Source organism: Atractosteus spatula, chromosome 9, assembly GCF_055471065.1.
Source record: "Atractosteus spatula isolate fAtrSpa1 chromosome 9, fAtrSpa1.hap1, whole genome shotgun sequence".
NCBI lineage: Eukaryota > Metazoa > Chordata > Actinopteri > Semionotiformes > Lepisosteidae > Atractosteus > Atractosteus spatula.
In genome coordinates, this window is record NC_142714.1 from 40183969 (window position 1) to 40209745 (window position 25777).

At 37.4% G+C, this 25777-nt stretch overlaps 1 protein-coding gene across 9 annotated transcripts in view; it reads right to left on the bottom strand.

Annotated features, from left to right (window-relative positions):
• The window catches only part of klhl13 (kelch-like family member 13), a 120173-nt gene that overhangs the window by 37617 nt on the left and 56779 nt on the right, over window positions 1-25777 (bottom strand). Inside the window, exons 1-2 of one of the 9 annotated variants that reach the window (XM_088925740.1) lie at window positions 12140-12588; window positions 11480-11592 (exon numbers count right to left, since the gene is read on the bottom strand). The exons of 6 other annotated variants lie outside the window; for them this stretch is intronic. In XM_088925740.1, the coding sequence (XP_088781866.1) occupies window positions 11480-11577 (98 nt within the window). In that variant the 5' untranslated portion in view covers window positions 11578-11592; window positions 12140-12588. Of the gene's footprint in view, window positions 1-11479; window positions 11876-12139; window positions 12589-25777 lie in introns of those variants that run through there. 2 more of the 9 variants (XM_088925745.1, XM_088925739.1) reach the window with 2 other exon arrangements.

Consider the following 25777-nt stretch of genomic DNA (forward strand, 5'->3'; position numbering starts at 1 on the left):
AATTTATATAATGATGTTGTTCCATTTAATGGTATTGAAGTTTTGCACCTTTGTTCTTGTGGAGCACAATTCTATAACAGTAGAAACAACTTATTACAATGTATCTTACAATTTGGCAAAATATTACATTTAATATTCCACAATATAACTGTTGCAACATGGTCTTCGACCTTATGCCATTAAATTACTATTTACAAGAATTTGCCTTGGAAAAAGCAATCAGACACACAGAATAATAACAGATCTACACTCTAATAGATTAGTTGAATCTATGAACTCTGTTCCACCTCCATTTGCAACATCTGAGTGATGAGAGGGTAAATAGTTATTTCAGGTTCCAGCAGAAAGGTCTGGCCTCTGCAGTTAAGGAGAATGAGAGATACCTCAATTGAGAAATAATAAGATTCTATCATATCAGAAAATACACACTTTTGTGAGAAACAGCTCTATTATGTGGATAGCGCAAGCACCACCTCATTAATCTGTTATCTAGCTATTCCGTTTTCCGCATTTGTTTACAGGCTTGTTTAGTGAATTATTTGAAAGCTTTGCTCAGCTTTTAAGCACGGTCATCTGGGTTATTAGACATTTACATCAAACATTTCCCTGTACTTTATTTTAATACAGAGGCCATAATTTATATTGCTCATAAGCATTATTCCAAGTACTATTGCTTTTTTTTCAGTACAACAACACAAGGAGATCATGCAATCTTACAATCTTTAATTCAAATAACATGCTTAGCAAATCTGTACAGAAGCAGTATGTTCTGGTGTTCCGTAGTCTTTTTGGGATTTAAATAACCTGTAATGAATTATCGTAATTGAAAAGATACCTAAATGTTTCAGCTTTTCACAACAAAATCTCTAGTCATAATAAATGTAACCAAAAAATACAAAATAACCAATTTTAATTACCTCAATTACATTTAAGAAAAAAGGGTAATTTAGATGAAAATATCGATAATGATGGAATTATAGTACAACATCTGCAGAATAAAAAGTGAGTGGTACTGAAAATGAGAAACAAGGAAAGGATACAAAAACTAATATACTGTAAGAGATTATCATATTATGAATATTGACACCAACAAGTATTAAACATCTGTCTGTTTGCTAAGAAGGTTTCCTGAAAGGACACAGAGATCCATCTCAAATCTGTCTGTAAAACCAAATACCAAGTCAGATTGTGGTAAGGATAACGGGGAATAAACTTACATACTCACAAATAAACAATTCCTAAAATTAAGCAACAGGAAAGACAGTAAAATTCTTTGATGAGCATAATGGATCACAAATTAATGAAAGGATCTACATCTTGGCTCTACTCTAATTGAGGTTATGTGACTGTGATCTCTTAAAAAATAAGAGGCCAGATTAGCAAAAGATACATTTCATAGAATAACAGTGGCAGAACTGTACAGTGTTACCAAACAGATCGTGTCAGCTGCAAAGAGAATTATTACTTTTGAAAATGTATACAACTTGGTCCTGTTATGCTAAAGTTCTCTAGGTTGGAGAAAACCTCTGCATGCTTAAGAGCTAAAAAAGGAGTGTAATTTAATAGATGAATTAATCATTTTCATCGATAGGAAGTACACATCATTTAAATGCAGCTTAAAATGCAGCTGAAACTATTCAACCGCCCAAACAAAAAATATATGGGGTATTTCACATGGCTTTAACAATTTACAGTCCAACTATTTTATTCTACTATTAGTAGGGTAATGGCATCCATAATTGAACTGAATAGCCCACTTCTTCTGCTGGTGTTCAGAAGGAATGAGACGTATGTAGTCAGTTCTATCTCCAACTCCTCAAACCTACCACTTGCACTATGTCTCTAATGCTTTCATCATTGAATGTATTGTAAATAGCTGAAGAGAAAAGTCATGACACCCTTCACTGGTTTTTGAGAAGTTCATTTATTTTAATACTTAAACTGTCATGAACAGTAATAACAATTTCAAAAGAATTTAATGGTAAAGTTACTTTATTCTCCTGATTTACCTCTCAATTTCACAAGCTCTTGATAAGAATGAACTCTACTATATTATGAGATCTTGAGGTGTTATAGCAATAGCTGCAAAATCAGAAACAGATGTTTAAAGCATTTTCTGTGCTTTCCGAGATTGTGCTTAAAGAACAAGAGACAGTAAGAAATACACAGAAATCTTTAGATAAAAATGGCAAATGAAAGAACTGCTTAAAGATGCAAACATGCAATCGCAATTCAGCGAGGGGTGTTTCATCAAAAGCTGGACATCTTTATTTGGAAAACTCACAGGTTTTGCCATAAATTGTTTAAGCAGTTTTTTTTCCCCCTGATCCACTTGATGCTTTGCATCTTGCTGTATTAAGGTTTCTAACCTGATTCCATCTGACAGATTGCTGTCTACTGAACCCTGACACGAAGAGCTTCGGTCACTGGTAAATGACATCTGCTAGAATTACACCAGGCATGTGGCAGTGCTACAGCATCATCAGACACGGTTACTAAATTTTCATCTCTGAGTAACCTTTTTTTTTCCCCCACAGGGAGGCATGTTTAGTAAAGTGCATTTCTTAATGAAAAACAAACATGAATTTTTCACTCAAGAAAGCTGTTGGTCAATTTAGAAATAACATGCAGCAGCAATATTTTATGATGCAGAAGGGTTATGTGTGCCGGCAGAGCTTATGATTAAAGTTCATGCTCTGACGCGCCTGTAACTGTGGCCTTCTACTGCCAAAAACAAATGAAGGCAATTAAAACCCAGTTTATGTTTACTCTATCCCAGTATGACTTTAAACTAAGGTTTTTTTTTAAAAAAGTTGATCGTTAAAGAGATTTAAACATGCACAAACTGTAGTTCTGTCTTAAATTAGATACATTACAGAAGTTAATTAGTTAAGACCCCCCATGGACTGATCCAATTAGTATTTTTGACAAAGGTTCATGTTACTTAAGCTGCAGGATTCTTCTACCAATGGACTGGCACATGTCTTGGAATGGTAAAGAAGCAAATAAACATGGTAAGAAGTAAAAACGACAAACACAAAGTTCCATGGTGTCAGGAACATAGAAATATGCTGATTAAAACACTTCCCAGGTGGTTAATGTGTTTCGGTACAAAGGAAAAACAAGCCATGAACGCTACATCTTTTTTGCTGTCATTAACATGAATAAGCTATGTCAAACCCACGTCTAAACTGCATTACTACCGAGGGTAAGGGCAAAACTAACCTGTCTCACAGCGGTCTAAACCCAGCTCACGGTCCCTATTAGTGGGTGAACAATCCAACGGTTGGTGAATTCTGCTTCACAATGATAGGAAGACATACTTAAAATACTGCTCCAAAGAATGACTTCAATTTTCATACCATGTTTCTCGCGGAGCGGTGGCTCTGTGGCTAAGGATCTATGCCTGTGACTAGAAGGTCGCCGGTTCAAATCCCGCAGCCGGCAGAGGAATCCTACTCTGTTGGGCCCCTGAGCAAGGCCCTTAACCGCAGCTGCTCCAGGGGCGCTGTACAACGGCTGACCCTACGCTCTGACCCCAAGCTTCTCTCCCTGTCTGTGTCTGTGTCTCAAGCAAGCAGAGCAAGCTGGGGTATGCAAAAAGATGAATTCCTAATGCAAGAAATTGTATAGGGCTAATAAAGCAGCATTATCATTATTATTATCATCATTATCAAATCAACGTTGCTTAACACTTGCTTGCATCTATACTCTACATCATAAAAACTAAGATATATCAAAGTCAAGGAAAAGCTGCACAAGGACCTATTGTGCAATAATTTGAAAAAGCAATACAAAACAGGTTCTCAGGATGACAGCGACAAGAAGCTGTGACCATGAAGGTCATCATAGCAGTGCATGGGCATTTTAAAAAACATCCTGTCAAACATGCATACTGCAGCAATCTAGAAAACTAATGCTGCTTTTGACCCCAAAAGGAAGTTCACTTCTTTGACTAAAAATAGTTAATACCAATTTATTTTGATGACACTTATATTTAAAATAAATTACATCTGCACCAAAAATACATTTGCAAGTACTGTATCTTGCTCAATTTTACAACAGCATTGTGTTCTGGGTATAAACCTAGAACCCTAACCACTGGTTCACACTGGTGCCTTTTTGATTAAAAGGGCTCAGCTAATGAAATGCCCTCAATACTAATCAATGTGGTAACAACAAATAATATAAACGGCTTAAGAATTGTTTCAATCTAAAATGCAGTTTGCTTTATTAAATCGAAAGAACAAAGCTTAGCGATAGCATTTTCAAAACTCTTCTGTCTGAAAATCCCAGTGTGTAATCAATATTTGCATAGTAAATTCTCAGAGGAGAGCCGTTAGCCCATCAGGTGTTTACCCGCTGTGAAATAACATCTTGGCTGATGCGAGTCATATAGATTCCTAATGTGTTGTGATTGAATCCAAACCGATTTTTATTCAAGAGCAGGAGAAAGGAACAGTAAAGAAAGGATTCAGCCTTGATAAAAATAGAAAAAGCTCTAACATTTCAGAAGCCAACAATAAACAAACAAGTGCTACAAAACAGAACAGCAAACAGCAGATAGATGTAGAAATACAAAAGGTTTTGGCAAAAGGTAGAAAACACTAAGGTCTTAAAATGAGGCATGTCTGGTATACAATGTAGTGAGGGAGACGACTTCTTCAAAATAAAAGAAATGCACAGAATAGCTCAGAAGAGTATCTTCAAGTCACAAACTGGAAGGATTCAGATTCCCACTTAAAAATGGCCATCTGAGTTTCAACAGATTCAATATAAACAGTACAAGGATTGCGGACATCCACAGCAGAATTCTTCTGAAAAAACTTCAAACGATGGATAGGTTAACCATACTTCCTGCAGCACTTCCACATCAAAAACACAAGACAAAACAAATTTAGTTTCGCAGAACATTCACTGACCTGCTCTTCCACAACACTTTCTTTGAGGCTTCCTTGTTTCCCCACCCTGTTGCAATGGAGGAGGGGAATCGGAAAGTGCTGTGAACTGTATTCACAACTGACTGCAGTTGAAAAGTACTAAAGACCCACAGAATTATATGCAAATAATAATAATAATTCCTTACACATGTATAGCGCTTTTCTGGACAATTCACCCAAAGTGCTTTACAGGTAATGGGGTCTCCGCTCCTACTCCACCAATGTGCAGCCCAACCTGGATGATGCGACAACCACATAGTGCGCCAACTACATATCAACTATCAGTGGGGAGGAGAACAGAGCAATGGAGCCAGTTCATAGATGGGGATTTTTAGGAGGCCATGACTGGTAAAGGCCAATGGGAAATTTGTCCAGGACACCAAGACCCCTACTCTTTTCGGGAAACGCCCTGGGTTTTTTAACCACCACAGAGAATCAGGACATCGGTTTTACGTCTCATCCGAAGGAAGGCGCCTTTTTACAATATGGTGTCCCCGTCACTATACTGGGGCATTAGGACCTACAGTACACAGGCTGCAGGATGAGCACCCTCTACTAGTCCCACTAACACCTCTTCCATAGCAACCATAGTTTTCCCCAGAAGGTCTCCCATCCAGGTTCATACCCGCTAAGCTTCAGTGGGTTGCCAGTTCTGAGTTGCAGGGTATGATGGCTACTTGCATATATAACGGTCAGACCTCTTTACTAAAGCTACACTCTTTGAAGTCCTTAGTATCCTCCTCCTTTCACTGACATCCAATAAGGGAAGGATTTTAAGAAACCACATCCAACAGTTTTGACTTTATAAATTTTATTTTGAGTTCTACAATGTTAGGCAGAGAGTATGTTTTTTCCCTCTTAGCCACAATCAAAACCAGGTTTGCAAATGAATCATACGGAGTCTAGTTTTGGGACAGTGGCATGGTGGTTAGTTGCATCTGTGTTACAGCAAGGATCGCTCACATTCAGCTTCTATCCATATGGTTTTCTTCCATCTTCCAAAGACACACCAGCTAGTTAAACTGGTGTCGCTAAATTGTGTGTGAGATTGTGTGTGCTCATTCACAAGCTCCCTGCATTGGACTAGTGCTCTGTCAAGGATATGCTATCACAAGACTTACCACAAACAAGTAATAATAGGCGGATCAAAAAAGGTTTTGACATTACTGTATAAATAAATGTCTTGAAATTTCATTCAATAATATCCACGTTTTGAAAATGTCTGCACATCACACAAAACTTGATATTCCAGAAGAAAAAAAAACAGGTCAAAGAACATTTTCCTTGAGACCAGTTAGAAAATCACACAATACCCTGCAATAGGATCTGTACTCTTATTATGTAAGATTTTACTGTTTTTTTCTGGTTTTAAATATTCAGAACCTTTGTGTACCAAAGATGGCACATACTATATAAGACACAAGGTAAAACTTTGCTGCTTTTAAAATAAGCACATGAAGAGAACCGTTTAACTCCTGAATGTCAATTTCCAACAATTCATTCTGCGGCACTTTAAGATGGCAGCTCTATGAATAAAATTAAAGCAGAGTCTAAATGCTGTCTCCCTCTGTCATCATTTGGCAGTTAATGTTACTTCGTTGTCGCACTCACTATGCTATTACACTTAAGTAGAATGGAATACTTCAGTTTCTGCTCATTTATGCTTGAAGTATAAAACCATGAGACAAAATGATACAGACACAAATGTGTGACAAAGGAGATCCTGAATTTACTTTTACACTTGACTGCTAGGGCTTTAAAAGATGCCTTTTAGGATTAGACTTTTATCATCATGAATAAAAAGAATAGGTACTAGCTCTTTGATGTTCCACAATGATTAACATCACAATAGAGTGATGCTGGCTCTGAGGACTTCATCCACACCAGTGACTACTTGCCTAGAAAGGAAGAAAGCAGGCAGTTTCATTAAAGCTACTGAACTCCTTGCCCTCCTACATTTGCTTCCAGAAAGTGAGGTTGACTGCACTTGCTGAGCAACATAAACTTCAATTTTTGAACCGCAAAGTGCAAGAGCAACCAGGAGAACTTGGTTTAAGGACACACATGCTCCAGGCAATTTAATATGTACTTTCTGTTAATACTGAAGTTTTCTGATTGCGGTTCTGTGCAAGCTTCAGCAGTGTGGTGCATTAGTTCAACGGCAGCTATTTCAGTAAGTAGGAATTCACTTGGTAGGTATGGAGATTTTGCAACTTAGGGGCTGCTCAGGCACCTCGGGGTTGCTGGGTTATGTCACTAGCCTGATCTGAAAGAGATGCCTCAGGGGGCAGTAGGTATTTAAGGCAGCTAAGATTTCCTGAGATGATGTGAAACAGTGACCCCTGCAGGTCCCAGTGAGCTTGCTACATCATTGAAGAGAACTGCGTCAAATTTACATTCCTATGCCTCAGCTCTCCTTTCGTGCTGTGATGTTACAGTAGGAGAAAGATACAGCAGAACCAGCTTTGCAGATTTTTAGGTATGCATTGCTCATCCTACTTACTCCCGTGCTATTTTGAGGGCTACGGCAGCATACACCAACCAAGGCTAACACGGTCACAAATCTAGTGTGAAAAAATCTGTCACAAGGAAAACTAAAAAAAAATGAGTGACATGTAAAAATATTTCCTTTGTCTTTACTCACATGTACAATAAACTTGGGTCTGCAAATAAAAAACAGGTGCAAAGGCTCACAGTTTTTGTGGTAGAGATAAAAACAAAAATTAAACTTAAAGACTGAAATATCCAGTCAAGTTGTGGAATTAACGCCACACAGAAATACAAACGAATGCAGTTATTTTTGCAAATCTGCTCAATTTAGCAAGAAGGATTTCTTCGCAGTCTTGAAATGTAGGTGAACTAATCATCCATTTACACTGCTGAATTTCAGAGCCTGAAATCTGGACAGTACTTCATTGCATTTCTACCGATCAAGTGAGATCAGTAGATCACTTTTAACGTGCCCAGCAACACAAAAAAGTACAGTCTCATTGCCAGCTGTCAATTCTGCTTATTCCATGCAGCTCCCTTTTTTGAGACATCTCAGTCTGTTTTCCTTTCAGGACAGATGATGCACTCTGGCACTGCCGACACAAGATAATGAAAAATATAAAACGCTCAAACACACAAAAAGAAGAAAAGTTTACTTTTATTTCCCTTAAGGTAATTATCCCACAGTGCAGCACTCATTGATTATATACCAATGTCAGTTAATGACCGCATCTATTGCAAGGTTCAGATCACCAGCAGGTTATAAGCCCTGTGAGAAACTGATGCCTTATTTTCTGTTGTAAACTGAGTTACTTTAATCTATAAATAAATTTAAATTCAAATGTGTGAATACAGATGACACTGCTAAATCACTGATGCACAGTACAAAAACAAAGGCATTTGGAAGTATAGCTCCACACACACTGTACAAATCTTTTGAGACAGTCTTGATAATACTTTAAAAACTTAACGGAGTGAACAGAAATTGACTAGAATACACGGAATACTTATGTATACCATAGAAAAAGAAAAAAATCTATTTATTGGACAGGATACATTGCAATCTAATAAAACATCATATACTAGATCTATAATAAAAGCATACTGACAAGCTGATTAACGCAGTGGCAGCAATCTAAATCCAACTGAAAAACAAAATGGACACTTTGAAAGACACTGTGGACACTTGGATTATGACGGTATACCACTCTCGAACTCAGGGTTACACTGAACCCATTTACAGATTGCAAAGAGCTATAACTGCATTGTGAAACAGCTATAAACATATTTTTATTCAAAGCCAATGCATCCCTATTCTCTACAACTGTAATACCATCATAATGTTGGTAATCTTTTTTCTGCTCTTTAGATATGTAGTAAAAGTCATCCAAAGCAAGAATTACAAGCAATCAGTACTCAATGCATTTCATCTCCAAGAGCAATGGGAAGTTATTTATATACGACATTAGGTTCTGACATTCTGAAATTCTTAGGCTGTATTTCATCCTACCTAGCATTCACATACTCACTGGAACAGCAGCAAGCAATAAAGTGCGTTTCAAAATCCAACGTGAAATAAAAATGTTAATAGGGCGTAAAGAATGAACTATGAAACACTAATCTGATGAAGTCACATCAAATAAACTGTGAGTAATTGACCCTCACACAGAAAACTTTTTGCCTCAATGCCAGAAGCACATATTACCGGTTTCAATTTAGTGAAACAGTGATGGCTATTTTCCACTTGAAACTAAATAATAAAAATAAGCAGTCCTGAGACTTCCATTTTTTAAAGCACTGCTTTAGGCAGATATGGTAAAGAAACTATAATGAACCGCAATGGCCTCCAAACTCTGAAACCTGAACACTGAAGCTGCGACTAAGACATCAGAAGTGATCTTGGTGAGGAGAGAGACGCTAGGATCGAGTTGTTTAAAGACCCTACTTACATCTCATCTGACCTGTCCAGAACAACAATGAATTATACAATAATTACATCCCACTGTCTAGAAATATCGCTGAAGTGATATTACAAATGCAGCAATTCAAAAGGTTGCTCTAACTGGTGCTATGATACAGTTAAAAAATGGAGTGATTTAGGGTAGCTCTTACAAGATTTTTATTGATGTAATTCTCTTACTTTCATCCTTTGGGGTTGCTTAAAATGTAAACCAAATTAAGAATGGGTATGATTTTCAAAGTGGTGTAGAACTTTTTATTTTTGGAACTTAATCTAAAAGTAAAATTAAAGTGCCATCAATAATGTCATGCCGAAAATTACCTGTAAGAAAGCTGGCTAGCCAGCACATACCAATGGCAACAATAACTTCAGTTGTGAACCTCAGTCATTTTGCTGCTCTCTTGGGCAACATCTTAACATTCAGTTTTTGTTATGTGTGCTAAATCTCTGGTACTGTTATACCACCACTGGTGGCAGTTATATTTAGACATGCTTGTGAGATGTATTTGGTAACAGAAGCTGCTTAACTCTGCGATACTGACCAAGGTGCTCATTCACAATTCCTTGTACTAGAATCTGTCATTTTAATATCGACAGATAACTATGTCCCAGATGAATGCAATGAAAGTTCGTTTTTTTTTCTCTGCAGTTTATGAACAGATCTGAAGATGAACTTGATGGAGAAAGAACAAAAGAAGAGCCATACTGATCTAGCCGAATCAAGACAGAAATCTGTTCCTACGTACCATGCAAAAAAACACTGGTAATCAACACTAACCTACAATCCGAGGGAAAAAAGTAACCAGTATCAAAGACTACAGCAGTACATTAAAGCAAAATTTAGAGAAGGGCTTGTACAATTTGTTTTTTCGGAGGAAAGCTTCTGAAAAACACAGGAACACAAGGAAATTATGGCTTCAATGTTAGTCTTCTAGGACACTGTTAAAATGTTTTTAAAATAAATGCAGGACTGAACAAAAAAATATTCTGTAAAATAAATTCTAATTGAAAATCTGAGTAATTTTATAACTGTTTCTTAGTATTGCAAAGATCCCTCATGTATGAGAGTTAATTATATTTTACTTCCTGTTATATATACTGAAATATATTTTTAAAGTAAAATCCAAAAAAAAGATTAATGCAGCAAAAGGTAAAAAAAGATCAAATGTTCACCGAGAATTAAACTGGCACTGACACACTGACTGCTGCAGTTTAATATATTTAAACCACTTCAGTACTTCAAATGAGCACTTCTGAATCAACAATAAGACTCATTTTTAATCACAATGTCTGCCGTTAAAGGGTCATAATTAAGAAATACAATCACTTCCATCTTCCATTTGCTAATTTGTGCTTAAAATATAAATCAATACTTTAGAACGCTTAGCATGTCAGAACAGTTAGACTACAATCAGAGTTTTTGTTCAGCTTAAAGTGTTCTAATGCACAATAAACTGCAAGGACTAACTGCAGTAGGCTTTTTCTTTAAAAAAACAATTCCACACGGACCTCTATTGCTTAAACACAACATCTTAAAAAAGGATTTGCATGACTTAAAGCAATCGGTGCTCCATGGTAAGAATTTTTTTTTTCCTCTCATACAAGCATACCACTTGAGCTTCCAAGGTTAAGGCAATCTATTTCCCCTCATACCACCAGATTCTAATAGGATCTACAAACGTTGAATGGACAGCTCCGACACAGAGAGAAGAGGGTGAGGGGAGGCTTCTACCAGCCTTTCCTCAATAATAACCGTATATCAGAATACCGTTTTAACTGGGATGCAAGTATTGCCCCTAACAAAGGGCTAGTTCTAATTTAATGTAGAGCAAGACAAGCATTTTAATCAATCAACCAGATAATCCAGCCAAGAGAATCGTCTGAAACAGCACTCACAGAACGGGAACACTGTGCTACAGTTCCTAACATTTGCAGAACAGTTTTAGTTGGATTTGCGGTGCATCAGACGAGATACAAACACTCACTGACTACAGAAGGTACATGACCATGCTACAGATTTACTGCAAACAAAAACAAAAAAAAGCACTCCACCATAACATGCTTTAAATTATTATTTTTTTTTACTTACATGTATGCTGGTGAGAGTGGAGATGACCTAGATGTTTTAAGCACAGGAACTGGGAATTTCCAGCTAGCAGGAGAACCGCTTTTCCATTTCAATGGCATGTTGTCACCACAGTGCTACAATAACAGCAAAGAGCGTTTCCATAACAGACTTCCAGCTAGGACTTCCATCCCACACTGCGCTCGAACTGATGACTGCTGCAGCTAAAGACAAGCTAATGATTCTGCCAATGCTCTTAAGCCAATGTTTCCACTCTGCCTGTTTGGCAAAATAGAGCTGTGAGGCATCTCCTTTTAAAAACCCCGTTCTGTCCCCTAAAGCGGTATGATGATTCTATCTGACTAGCTCAACAATAGTGCCACCTTGTTAAAGGAGCGTTGACTGCAGTACGTGTTAAGGGAAAAAAAAAAAAAGGACTGCACTGAACAGAGAGACAGCACAATGCAGCTTTGTTTACTACACAGAGCAAAGGCTGCATAAAGGGAAAAAGCAAACAACCACTGTTAAACCTAAACTGGGAGGTCATTCTTCAGAATCTAGGAAAAAAAAAAAGATGCATCAACTCCGGCAAATGAGAAAGCCACTACTAAGTACATTGAGATAAAAAAATAGAACTCACAAACATCACAAAGGGAGCGTGTGATTTATACGATTCAGACGTACCTAGTCAGAATACACTTGCCATCCTCTGAACATTCTTCTTTTGAGCTACAACAATAGAAATGGGATATTAATCTCAGCATAGCCTTGGGCCACAAGCTAATAAGAGATCAAGACTTGGAATTTCAGCAGCCCGCTTCCCTTTCGCTCAAGCTCCATCCAAACAAAACATTAGTGCCATTATGGAAAGCAGCTCATTTCCACAATTACAGTCCATCCCATCCAAAGTGCACTGAGCCAAATGTCAAAAAGTCTGAAATGATGCAATTTCCTGCATGCTGCTTCTCGGAGTTTTAAGGTTTCTTATTGAATCTGTATTTTTTTTTTCCTCAGAATTTTAGTTCCCTAGTTCCTTCTCCAAGCATGTTGTTAAGCAATTCCTCATGCATTTTACAACAAGCTGCAGCAATCCCCGGCTATCTCCCTCTCCCTCTCTCTCTCTGTCTCTGTCTGTCTTCCTGCAGCAGGAAAGCATGCAGCAGCCTGCTGGCAAAGCAAAGCCCGAGGAGGGATGCGAGTCTTAATTGAAAAGCCCCTCCAAGAGCTCACAAGTCACTTCCGTGTCCAGGCAGGAGAAGGTGGTGTGGCAGCCGGTCAGGGCAGACCCTCACGGACCCGGCGGACAGAGACGACACCAGCTGACACGCGCACGGAGAAAGCCACCCTACTGACAATGAGGGGCTTCTGAAGACTGACGCCCTCGGTTTACCACACAGCTAATGATGTGCTGCTCTAGGTCTTCATTCCATTTTTTTTTTTATCAGTCCAGCCTGTTAATTAAGGTATTCTGCTCCACACAGTGTAAGTAAAAGGCTGGAAGCCGTAACATCAGGAATGGAACCAAGTCGTTATTTAGACTGTGGTTTCCACACCACTGTTAATCCGAGACAGGTGAAGCAAACTGATCTGACCTCTTCAGATTCAGTAAGCGTATTTTTAATCAAAGAATTTTTTCCTGTCCTTGGATTCCAAATTACGACGGAGGCAAATTTTTGCACCTGTGTAAATCCTTACACATTTCAAAACCTTTTTTTTAGCTTTGCAAAGAAATACAGACACAATGAAATGAAGGTGATGACTAATTCACAATAGCCAGCACAAAAATATCAGCAGCAAAGAAAAATGCAAAATAAGCAAAGATACTCATTATTCTTCATTAATCCTATGCATAGAAACGTCAAATAACATCTATTTTCACCACACTCATACTCTAGTTGGTAGCATGTAATACATTATCACGCCAATCAAGGCAAGTGTTTTACATGAGTGTCACTGCTTTGATATACACGTTCAATAGCTGTAAAGGTGAACCATCCACAAAGACAGTACAGCCATTGTTATACCTCATATACAGAACAAAGCCCTATCGCCATTACACAGTTCTTTGCCAAGAAAAAAAACTCCCTTTATGACACTAATGACTTGGTATATTAAGCTACCTCAGCAGCAGACATGGATCAACCTTTTTTAAACCAGACCAACAAGGTGAATCGCAGCACCCAGTCTAACTCATTTTTAACTGCTGTCAAAGAAGAACAATTGTCAGGGTGCATTAAAACCACAGTCCCAGAGGTGTGGAACCAGTTTAATAAACCAATGCCTTAATCTCTTATAGCACCTACTGGGAACCTCAATGTTATTATGAAAAGAAAAAAAAACCTTCCAATTATAGAGTGGAAGATGTCTGTGACCTGCTTCTCCAATACAAAAGGGAAATAGAGCACAAGGTTTGCAAAGATTAAGGGAGCAATGGAGAAAGAAGAGTCAACTTGCTTTTCATCAATTGCATTCTACACACAAAAGAATACCACTGATTTTTGAGGTGCCTGAAGAACCATCCTTTTCCCTAAAGACGGCTTCCATCCATTCACAATCAGATATTTATGACTGGAGTTACAGGACCCATAAATTAGACAACTAATGTTGTTTTTTTTTTAAATTTACCATTATTCAACTTTCGAAATAGGCTTCTATGAAGCCGAGAAAAAAAAACTGACTGCTCCTTCTTTGTCACTGATTTGAAATATCAGCCTGAAAAGCCAATACAGCAGCATGTTTGGATGTATTTGGACATTTAAAGGGCAACACGTTAGCTAATTAGAAAGCTTAATTAAAATATATTTTTCCAAACGGGTCATTGTTGTTGTAAAATAAAAACCTTGAGTCATAATATACAACAAAAGGTCTATTCCATGCTGAAAATAAAAGAAAATAAACATTTTGGCAGTGGAACCTTCTTCGGGTATATAAAAATTAAAGCCCATCTCATTCATTTGATTACGAATAGCCAAGAAATCCAAGGATCTCATCCAGCCACTTCTTACAAGAAACCAGAGTATCTTCTTTGGCAATATGGCATGGTAAGCGTGCTCCATACTCCCACAACTGTTTGTGTAAAGAAGCACCTCCTGTTTTCAGTTTTAAATACACTGCCCCTTAGTTTTCATTTGTGCCCTTCAAATTGTACTACTAAAAGGGTAGCTTTATCATTGCCCTTAAGGATTTTGAAGGCCCTAATCAAGTCTGATACAGTCTTCTTTGCTCAGGAGTGAAAAGATTTACGTCTTAACATCTTTTAATCAGCTCAGGCCATTCTTTTAAAACAAGCGAGTGCAATTTTCTCATTTTCTAAAACACTGTACATTAGACCAATGCAAGTACACAAAGATGCACATAAATGGAGACGGTTGTAAGTGTCCAACTTCACACATGCAGACAGTTGTGGACTGTGCAGCTTGCTCGTTATTTGTTCTAAATTAAAAAGGGAACAATACATACCCTTCAAAATAGTGCTTTATATACTGTATTTCAATAAGTGCTTTGGTATGTATATAATTCAACAGTGAAAAAAGCTACAATGAATATGAATAGTATAATTTATTCAAAACAGATTAAGGATGCTTAAAACATACCAGGACTATATGTGCTCATTGGAGGAAGGAAAGGGGATTTGCTGTACTTAAAATCTGACAAAGGTTTAGGGTTGGGAAATTCTATTGTATATACTCTGGGGCACAGACAACAACTCTTTGATCTCTTGTGAGCGATTAGTTTCCTCGGTCGATAGCGTTCTTATCAAAATTCCACTGTAAAAGCTCCTTCATCTATCATTTTTATACCTGTTTCTACAAAAATAAGCTCTCGGATGGCTCATTATCACAGCATGTCCACACTTTCAGTGAACTCTTATCTTTGAGCTAACAGTGTGTGTGGAATGGGAATGCTGTGCTTTTTTAGTTCTCGTTCAAATTAACACTCCATTTGCTGATAAAAGTCATCAGACATGTTACACTTACTGTACATCCAAATGTACCATATAACATATTATGATGATGTCAAGACATTTTTAGAAATGTTCTATAAGCTGTGAATAATTGGGTCAAAGAGCTCAAATAAAAATGCTTTCAATGTTAAAACCCTTTGAGATCTCTACAATCTATCACTTGCACTGCTTCGAAGAGGTGCTGTACACCAAGAAAGAACCAATTGAATTCCAAACAATCTTTCACACTCGAGCTGTGAAAAACTAAAGCAAAATAGATCTCCACTCTGTCCTGTTGTATTTGGGGGATTATTGAAAGCAATATAGACGATGTGCAAGCAACTAAAAGGATTTTCTCTGAAGATGAAGGGAGAATGTATTGGGTTCTCCCTACAGATGAATAAAGGGAGTACTACCATCTGCTGTGACCAGTGATTTCCAATCAAAGAGATATCTGGAGAAAGCCTTCGAACCTGAGTTCAGTGCTTATCTGGAATTCCAATTTCATATACAGTATTTCCCATTTGCCTTCTTTATGCAGGTATTTATTGTTCTTATCCTGGAGTACCAGATAACCAGCACCGCCAGAATCAGGCATTCCCCCATCTGGCGTATGTCACACAGCCTATAAGCGTGAAGAGCTCTAATGCAAATCCCTTTGAAACAGACAATATAGACAGAATATGAAAATTAAAAAAAAAAAACACCAGGCATAAAAATGCAGCCAACGAACGCCAAGCTGTCATCGGCCCATTACCTTTGAGTACTGGGAGCTTCCCCGCTATCACAGGGAGACCGTAACAGTGACTGTTTCTCTGGGTATTTACTGCACCATTTAAGACAACAGCCAGCTTCTCTGCCTTTTCCTGCCAAGTAAATTAAACTGGAATTTGGAGTACTAACCTTTTTCCTAAGGTACATTTTTCTCTGAAGTGAATTCAATTTAATTCAAATTCCGGACCTCCCAGACAAACATTCTGTTGTATTAAATTGTAAGGACAATTTAAACACTATAAATTTCTGTTGTTTGTAAAGACAAAGCATGCATTTATATCACATATGCTACATGGATAGATTTTCAATGCCACTGGTATAACACACGTACAATGTTTACTAAAGCATTCAAATCTCATGGATATTTTGACATTTTTCAACATAAGAATATAAGGAAAACTCTTTAAATTGTACAGGATGAGACTGCAATTCATGTGCACAGTAGGTGAGACAAAGAGAATTAATACTGAGAAATTAGATTAAAGCAGCAAAGCTTTAGAGGGATGAAAGAGTGGCATAGAAAATTCATGGAAGATCCTTTTCAGCTTCATGCCACACAGGCAGTTTCTAGGCAAACACCTAGAGAAACGGGCAGGCATTGTGGCCAGCAGCTACGTGGAGTGGTGATGGCCTCTGGCAGGTGCTTCCTGCAGACTGTTTCCTCGTTTACACTTCTCCTGTCACTCTGCTATTTTTAGACGTGCTCTGTAATTTAGATCCATGATTTATTTAGGAAAAAGATGTAGTGGTTTAGCAGTAATTCCGATTCAATACATCTTCTATTAAAAAAGAAAAAGCTAAATACTTGTACCATTAATCACTGCACATTTTTATAGCACATCAATACATCACATCAAATAAGGCTTTTATAACAGTAATATAATTTCACTGCAGTGCTGTATCCCATCGGAGAATTTGGCTGCTGTATTTGCTTTGCACACACATACAATGTCACTGTCTCCCACTGAGTACACTTGTACACTATTAAGTACATAACAGACAGAAAATGCTGAACATCGGGTTTTCTTAAATTTCTTTGTGAAATTGTAATGTATCTTAAGTACTGGTAGCTGCATAAAACAAAGGAAAGAGAATGATAATGACTGCAATAAAGAGACTCCTTTGAGTATTTACTGCATGACTCTGATAATGCGGATTTACTTCACATCTCAGCTAAACTCGTGTTTTACACAGTGACACATACATGAATTATACTCCTAAGTTTAGTACATTGCAACTGCACTCCTCTTGGCCCTGAAATAAGAAGTATTTCCACCCCTGAGAATGACAATGTGTGTCCTGTTCATAGGTGGTCACTGTGGGCTTTATTCCTGTTGGCACGTTATACCCCTGACATGTAAATCACACTCCGGTTGACACCCAGTTCATGTGCAGCTGATCTTGAAGAAAAGCCCAAGCCTGCCTCCTTCACACCTTCTGCTCTCAATATATCAATGGTGACCAGTCAGTTCTTTTTTTGGCATGACAGATTTATTTTTTTTGCTCTTCAACCACATTCTCCTGTCCTCAAAATGATATTTTCAAGCAACCAGCACTGCAGAGCAGAATGTGTTTTGAATTAAAGAAACTGCACCAGGCAGGTATCTCTGAATTTTGTCATCTTGTACACCAATACTATTTACGGAAAACTTTCAACAGGTTCAAAGCATTTTTGTCATCACAGTTTCCATTTGCACAAGCCTTTATAATAAAATGCATTTCAAATGAATAATTCACAATACAAATAAAAACATTATTGTATTTCTCTAGCATTGAAATTCAAAGGTTCTCATTCACTACAGGGTGATGTAATTCCATTACCACTCGGTAAGGATACGGACACAAATGACTTTAATTCTAATAAGCCTAATTGTATTATTAAATACTTATTATAAGAAGCACAGTTTATTGATAAATGACATGAATAATAATGAGAAGAGAAATATTAAACTTCAAACACAGCTACATTTAAAGTACTGTATTTCTTACAGTTTCTTACTGGCTTTCAGAAAAAAGAATTTGTATAATGTAATATTACATAATTTACATATCAATATACCAAAATAATTTGAAATAATTTTAAAATTAAAAAATATATCAAGGAAATCATGAGCCTGTCATTTCATAGACTACAGTCGTTTTCTTTTCCTGAAAAGACTAAAACACCATTCATTCAAATTTTAAGCAAACATTATAGAGGACGAAAAATATTCTAGGAACAATAGGTTTATTCCGTGCTGAAAAGAGAAGAAAGAAAACACAACGTTTCGGCTGTGGAGCTTTCTGTTTTGATCCACAGCCAAAACGTTGTTTTCTTTCTTCTCTTTTCAGCATGGAATAAACCTATTACTTGTTCCTGGAATATTTTTTGTCCTCAAATTTTAAGCAAACATTAGAATGTATAATATGAAATGAATGAAAAATATTATAACCCATCTTGCTATGAGTACTGACCACTTCTCTGCTGCTGTTCCTTTTATTTTTTGAGATTGCATATTTTTCTAAAATGCTAATTAGATTGACTGCAATCTACACTAGAGGTCACACTAAATAATGAAGTTTGGTCCTATGAGGAAACACCAGTGGTTTACCTCTGAAATAACATGTTTACATTTCTAAATCATTTAACAGTGCACTTTAGAATGCCATTTTTATAGGGCAGAATAACATTATATCATCTGGGGACAAGTAAGAAAAAGCACTCATTACATTGAAATGTGTACTGTATATGAATCTTTTAAAAGTGCACGCTGAAAGAAAATTGGGAAATGGCCATAAAATGACCACTTATTACAGTTAAAGCACAGTGCATTCCCAATTTGACGCTAATCTCATAAATGCTGAAAACATGCAAAAGGTTTTGAAATTTCCTTTCCAATTGTTAAACAAGAGAAGCCCTGTTTAACTAATCTTAGACAAATGCTTCAGAAGTTCACTGGCCTACAGAATGCATAGCAGTACACTGTTTTGTGTTTGCAGACTATAAGCAGCTACTGTATGTCACCACCCAAGAAAAACAGCACATTTGGTAATAGAAAGCAATGCCACTCCATTATTACACAAAAGCGTGACCGTGATGTAAAACTGAAGTAAAAAGAAGGCTGTCTAAAGACACACATCTTCCTACTGCATTGCATTAAATAAGCATCATATCCTTACTTGTGCTTTCTATGATGAGTTACATTACTAGGTACATTTCAAGTAATTTAGCAACATTGCTTCTGAAATGAAACATGACTCAGTCCTTCTTGCTTGCAGTTCTCACTCCACCTCAAGGTTTAATCTGTTTGTTTTTTTGGACCCACATACGCAAAAATTGTAATCTTCTGCATATTTTAAACATGGCTTACATTCTGTAATCCCCTTTAGTTTGACATGTGAACATAAAGTATTACATTTAAACAAAAAAGAATTATACGATTTAACCCCATGGATACACCCTTTATTATTTTTATCAGGTATGTGTACTGAGCTTCAAAATAAAACATCACTTTCAATAAGGGATGATGACTTTCTTGCCTAATTTTCTAACCTTTTCAGTCCGCCAGTACCAAGAGGTTGAGGCAGCCTCATTTAGAGTCACTTATTCAAGTAGTATCAGCCCACTGCAATACCTTAATCATCTCAATTAGTTCATTTAATTGCTACAATTTATGCACATAAGCATGTAGATTAATACAGATATACAAGACTAATGACATTTTAACATGCATTCATTTAATTCAATAGTATCACAGACAATGAAACAATCAATTGAAATTATCATTATGAAAATGTGTATATCAACAGTACCTTTGCTGAAAACAAACAAGTCTACAGTAAGTATTCCTTTCTCTGGTGACTTGCTGTAGGAAATGCCCTATTGTTTATTACATGTATGTTGAAAAGTGCACATATCTTGGGATGGTTGTTTTTTCCAGAGGAACATTAGATCAATGTCAAAGAATTAATTAGAACATGAGGGTGCAAACCTTCTTTTCCATCGTGTTGTTTTTTCAGTGGACACCCACTCACCAGTATACAGCTCTGCCTTTTCTGGTTTTGGTTCAAACATCTGTCATCATCTTTTAATTGTACTCCACTGATAATTTACAGGTTTTGCAAAAAACGTTACTCCATCACTGTACAGTACATTAGGTGAATACTCTTGCATTCATTGAAATAATGTAGTTCATGCATCCATTTTTAATTTTTGCACTTTTCTTTAATTGCTTCAGTTTATTAATTTGTGCCCATAAGCTAAACATAATTAGATTATAATTGTATAATCAATCACTTCCTAATTTCTTACCTAAAGAAACGCCTGAAGGCTACCGTATGAACTGTGATTTAAAAACCCAGGTCACATGGTCAAGAAATCTAAATGTAACACACATTTACAAAGTTATTAGTAGGACAATGACTTCATAACACAAATCTTTTAGTAGCAGGTGCACTGACATTGAACACTTAACACATGTAATTCATTACACTAATTAAGAGCCATCATAAACAGGGTTGATCAGCATGAGGCTAGCATGCTTTTGTGGCTGCTGTTGGAAACACTAGAAGCTGTACATGTGACACAGTTTGCACCCGGTTACACACATTGTCATGTGGCATTCTGTCCCATTCGTAGTGCCTAGACGAGCATGCGCCTGTTCACAGCTCTCCAAACCTAAGATGCCACAATCAGGGATAGACTATGCACTGTTGGAACACCGTGAAATTGCTGGCAGTGAACACACTACATAGTGAGCAACAGGAAGCTGACTTAGGCCCAGCCTGGCAACTAATAACCTGCAAATATTCTCTTGACAAACAGGACATTTACATTGCTGTGCTTTTTTTTCTTGTTTTTATCACTTTAGACACTCAACAGATTAAATCCGTTCATTTCCTATGCTTCTCCCTGTCACTAATAAGGTAATTGTCATATGGTGATTAGGTAACAAAGCCTTGGTCGTATCATGAATGATGAATTAATCAAAATGACACCAATAACATTTAATATCCCAATACAGTATTACCTCTCTTGATTCCCAACATACATTTCACACAAGCTATCATATTTTTGACAGGAAGTTTCTTTTCTTAACCCCTTCTTTGCTCGTCTTGTACTGCTGTTCTTGTGACGTATTTGGTCATGTCTTTTGCCTACATTAACAGCCATTAACAAAACAATATTGTTTGTAAATGACTTGTATGGAACCAGATGGTAAATGCTCTGCATGGTCAGCTAACAGTGGTGCAGCTAGTGAATGGTACTGAACATACCGTGTGGGCATCTTCATCCCCCCATCTATATTCTAACTGCTTCTTCCCATTTGGGCTCGCAGGGGAGCCAGAGCCTATCCCAGGAAGCCACGGGCGCAAGGCCGGGTACACCCTGGATGGGACACCAGTCCATCGGAGGGCTCACACAGACACAAAATGATAGGCACTACAAACTAATAATAAAAATATGCTCACCACACATCGGCTCTCAGTGGGGAGGGGAGCAGAGTGATGAAGCCAATTCACAGAAGGGGAATATTAGGAGGCCATGATTGGTAAAGGCAAATGGGAAATTTGGCCAGGACGCCAGGGTAACACCTCTACTCCTTTCGAGAAACACAGTGGGATTTTAAACTAGGGTCAATTTTCTCAGAAGCCGATTGACCTACCAGAGTGGTTTTAGAATGGTATCACGCCGAGTCTGGAACTGGACCCAGGGTCCCAGAGACGCAAGGCAGAAATGACAACCCCTGCACCACCCTGCTGATGTACGGGGGCACATGCTACTTGCAAAACATATACATTTCCCAAAATAAACTATTTTGCATGATAATAAAAAATAATGATCTAATAAGGCTATAGAATAGCCTCTTAAATATAACATAAGCATAACATAGGAAGTGCAGTCGTGAGGCTATACATCACATATACAGAAATATGCCCCAAGGCACATGTTTCTCACACGAGTTTAAATCAATATTACATGCAGACAGGTTAGCTTTCCAGCAAGCAACCCCTTTCGGTTCACTTCAGTTTGTAAAATGAGCTACTGGGTAGCTATCGGACTGCCAATAGCAGCAATTGTAATGTCTGTATTTTTTGCATCTAAAAAGAAGTTTCACAGAGTATAAGCTTATCCTCGACATCCAGATTCTTTCCCAGTTTCACGAAAATACTTCCGTGGTATCTGAATTCCAGTTTAATCAGATAATCAAAGCTTCATGCAACAGGCAACATGTTGCAAAACAACTTTGCTTTTCTAACATGTTCAGTTTGCATTTATTGTGAGAAGTGGTTTTAACTCAAAATGTATTATGCACTCTTAGAATAATGCATTATGTGTTATCGATTATTAGGTAAATTAAGCTTATAACTTTAGAGTACGCATAGAATCTCTTTCCACCTCCATTTAATTTACAAATATGCCATTGTTTATAAAGCTACTTACAGTTAAGATACACTTAGCATCTGGATTTCCTCTGAGATTATAGAAACCCATTCACTCTAGAAACTGGTATGGATTCATTTAAAACACAGAATGTGAATAAGATTTTTTTGGAACCTGACAGATGCCCGTGCAGCTGTAAGAATACTTAATCAAGTCTGCTTCTTCAGTGCAATCGGAGCAAGAGACTGCAGTATGACCAGCAAATCCAAAAATGAATCCAACTGACAGGCAATGGGAGGCTCATTACCTTCCCTGTATTACAGAGCAAAGTCATTCTATGGAGAATGAAAAACCCTGGTCCCCTCACCCCCTGTCTGTTGTTCTGTCACTAGGCAATCATTCATCTGACGAAACACAAAGAGAGAAGAGCATGTTCGCTGACCTCCCACATCAGCTCTTCTCCATCCTGATCCGTCATCTTAAAAGCTCCCAGTATGGAAGCAGAAATCCATCGCTAGAAGAGCTGCTAAAAGAGCCATCCTGTAAACACAGGCAACACTCAGAATCCTCCAACCTGAAACTGCAAATGTATGGAAGTGCTACACTAGCACCTCTCCAAAGACTACCTTTCCTACCAACGACAATACAGCAGACACTAACACTTAAAATCTTTCTGAGGTATTTATGGCTCATCTCAAACCTGTACCTCTTCAACTTTGAATTGACATTCTTAGGCAAGTAAGCAGTACAAGAGTTTAAATATTCGAACAATAAATCAGGCCACCAAGACCACACCAGATTACATGCTTTGTCCTTGAACCGACCCATCATCACGACAGGGCCCAGTTCACAGGCCACCTCAAGCATGACTGAGCAGGTTTAAGAATCAAAGACAAAATCCAATAACTGCTGAGGCAAGTAAGTGGGAAGGAACAGCTTCACACAGGGGGGATTAAAAAAGTGCTGCACTGTTCATCTGTGGTCCTTATTAAGCACCTTGAGGTTTTCATCAAACCCAAAATGACAGATTTTACTTAATTAAAAAAAGGTTAATACCCCAATCAGTGACTACCTCCGCCCCCATTAGCACTAATCTTGGGATACTTAATCTTTCTTCTGGTAAACAACTTTAGGAGGACGGCTAATCTGGGCTGTGAAACCAGCTATAAACAGTCAAATTACATATTGACGTTTGAATTAAGTGCAACTAGGTACCGTACATGGCCAAACCTGTGTTAGCTATAACTATCACAAGTAGCATGATGACTTCGGACTTCTAATCTGTTGGAGGATTTTCCAAAAATGCACATGACACTAATCTACTTTTTCTTCTTTGCAGCTGTCAAAACCAAAGATCTTTTTTTTTTATTGGAAGGCACAGTATGCATTATGCCCATTTATCTGATGGAAAACTATCAAACTAGTTGTCTTAGTTGTAAACCTTTGGAAAGGCTAACTCCTATTGCAGAGCAGTCAAACATTTCAGGATTTCTGCATAATATATGTACTGTATATACTGCTTCTTCAGCTCAATCTGTACAAGAACCTGCAGCTTGTAAAACTGGAAAAGGACTGCTGTGGTGCTGGATCTTAAATTCATTAGTCATAAACAGACATCTCCTGAAAAGGAATTTGGTTGAAATTATTTAGGCTAAAGATTTCCATTCACTCTGGAAATACCTTCTTTAAATTGCCATATTTAATCTTTTTGTTACAAAACTACTGGATATTTCCATTTGTCACAAATGAAAATTGTGTCCAAAATGCAAAATTTTCTATAGCTTTTAAGACCACGCTGTGGCACTACATGAATCTCGTCAGTAAGGCTAGGAAGCTATACAAGCATTTTCTCAGTCCTGTTAGCGTTCTTTAAAACCTCACTCTAACAATCTGGTACAAGGTCAATCTATTATCAAAGGGTGAGGTTCAGTCAATAGGGGGTTAAGTCACAAGATTACCAGCCTACAGTCGGCAGCAGAATAAAGATGATATTGGAGTTCTTGTGTGAAACCTATCAGTTTTCTAACTGATTCTTGTGTGGAAACGAGAACATAATGTGCAAAACTCAGAAATATAAATGCTGATTACCGCATGCTTTCCAGTATAATAAACCAATGGATCATTCCAAAATAAAATGAAACAGATACTGAAAATTAAGTACTCAGATTTTACTGTTGGAGAGTGAACGTTGTAGCCATTTATTAATAGAATGGTATTGTCCTACAACAGTAAAGTAAAATTCTACCAGTGCAGAAGGGGGTATACTGTAAAGAACATCACCGGTCTTTAATTAGACATTTAAGGCAATGATGTTACTTTGACGTTACAAAGAATTACTGAGTTGTTACTGCGTAGTGCAATTTCTGAAAAATTGCTAAACTGTTTGAACACAACATTACTTCAAATAATATAATAATCTCCATTTGCAATTTGCTGTAATAGATCACTTCTATTACTTCTAAAATTTGTAGTTAATTTTTTGAGTGTATAAAATACCACAGCAAGAAAGTGGGACTAAAGAATGAAAATGAGTGCATACTCTGTCAATGCAACACTGATATACTGAAATGACCACCTTCATTTGTTCAAATTAAAAGGCAATTTCTAATACAATCTTTTCTGAAGCAATGAAGGCTGTTAATTTGTCCCCTGGTAAGATTTTCTACCTGTAATCTGTTTTTATGCCTAATTTTCAGTTTCCAATAGTGTGAGAAAACTTACACGTTTGGAAGTTCAGTTGCAAAAACAAGAGTTCCTTCTGTGCCACTGAATGTTTGAGGTGTAAAGCGTTAATGAACTAAGGCACTTTAATTCCCAAGGTCTCACATTCAGCTTGTCACAAACACTATTGAACAATGCTGCTACTGAACTGCAAAATTAAACCTTTAATCGCCTTTGTAGAAAGCAGCAGCTTGCTTAATACAAATACTTCCCATTAGTACATGGTATATAGGGGTCCATAAAAGTGTTTTGCATTATTGAAATGGTTTACAAATCCAAATAAAATAAATATGCAAGAAAGAACCACTGCTCTACCAGTTTGAAGTTCACATGCTTTAATTCAATTGTATATATCTGTATAACAGCTGCATTGCTGGTTTCAATTCCAGACATGGGGTGCTATCTGCTTAGAGTTTGTATGTGCCTTCCATGTTCAACTGGGTTCCCTCCAGGTGCTCAGGTTTCCTCCTACAGTCCAAAAAATATTGGTAGGATAATTAACTTCTGGAAAAACTGGCCC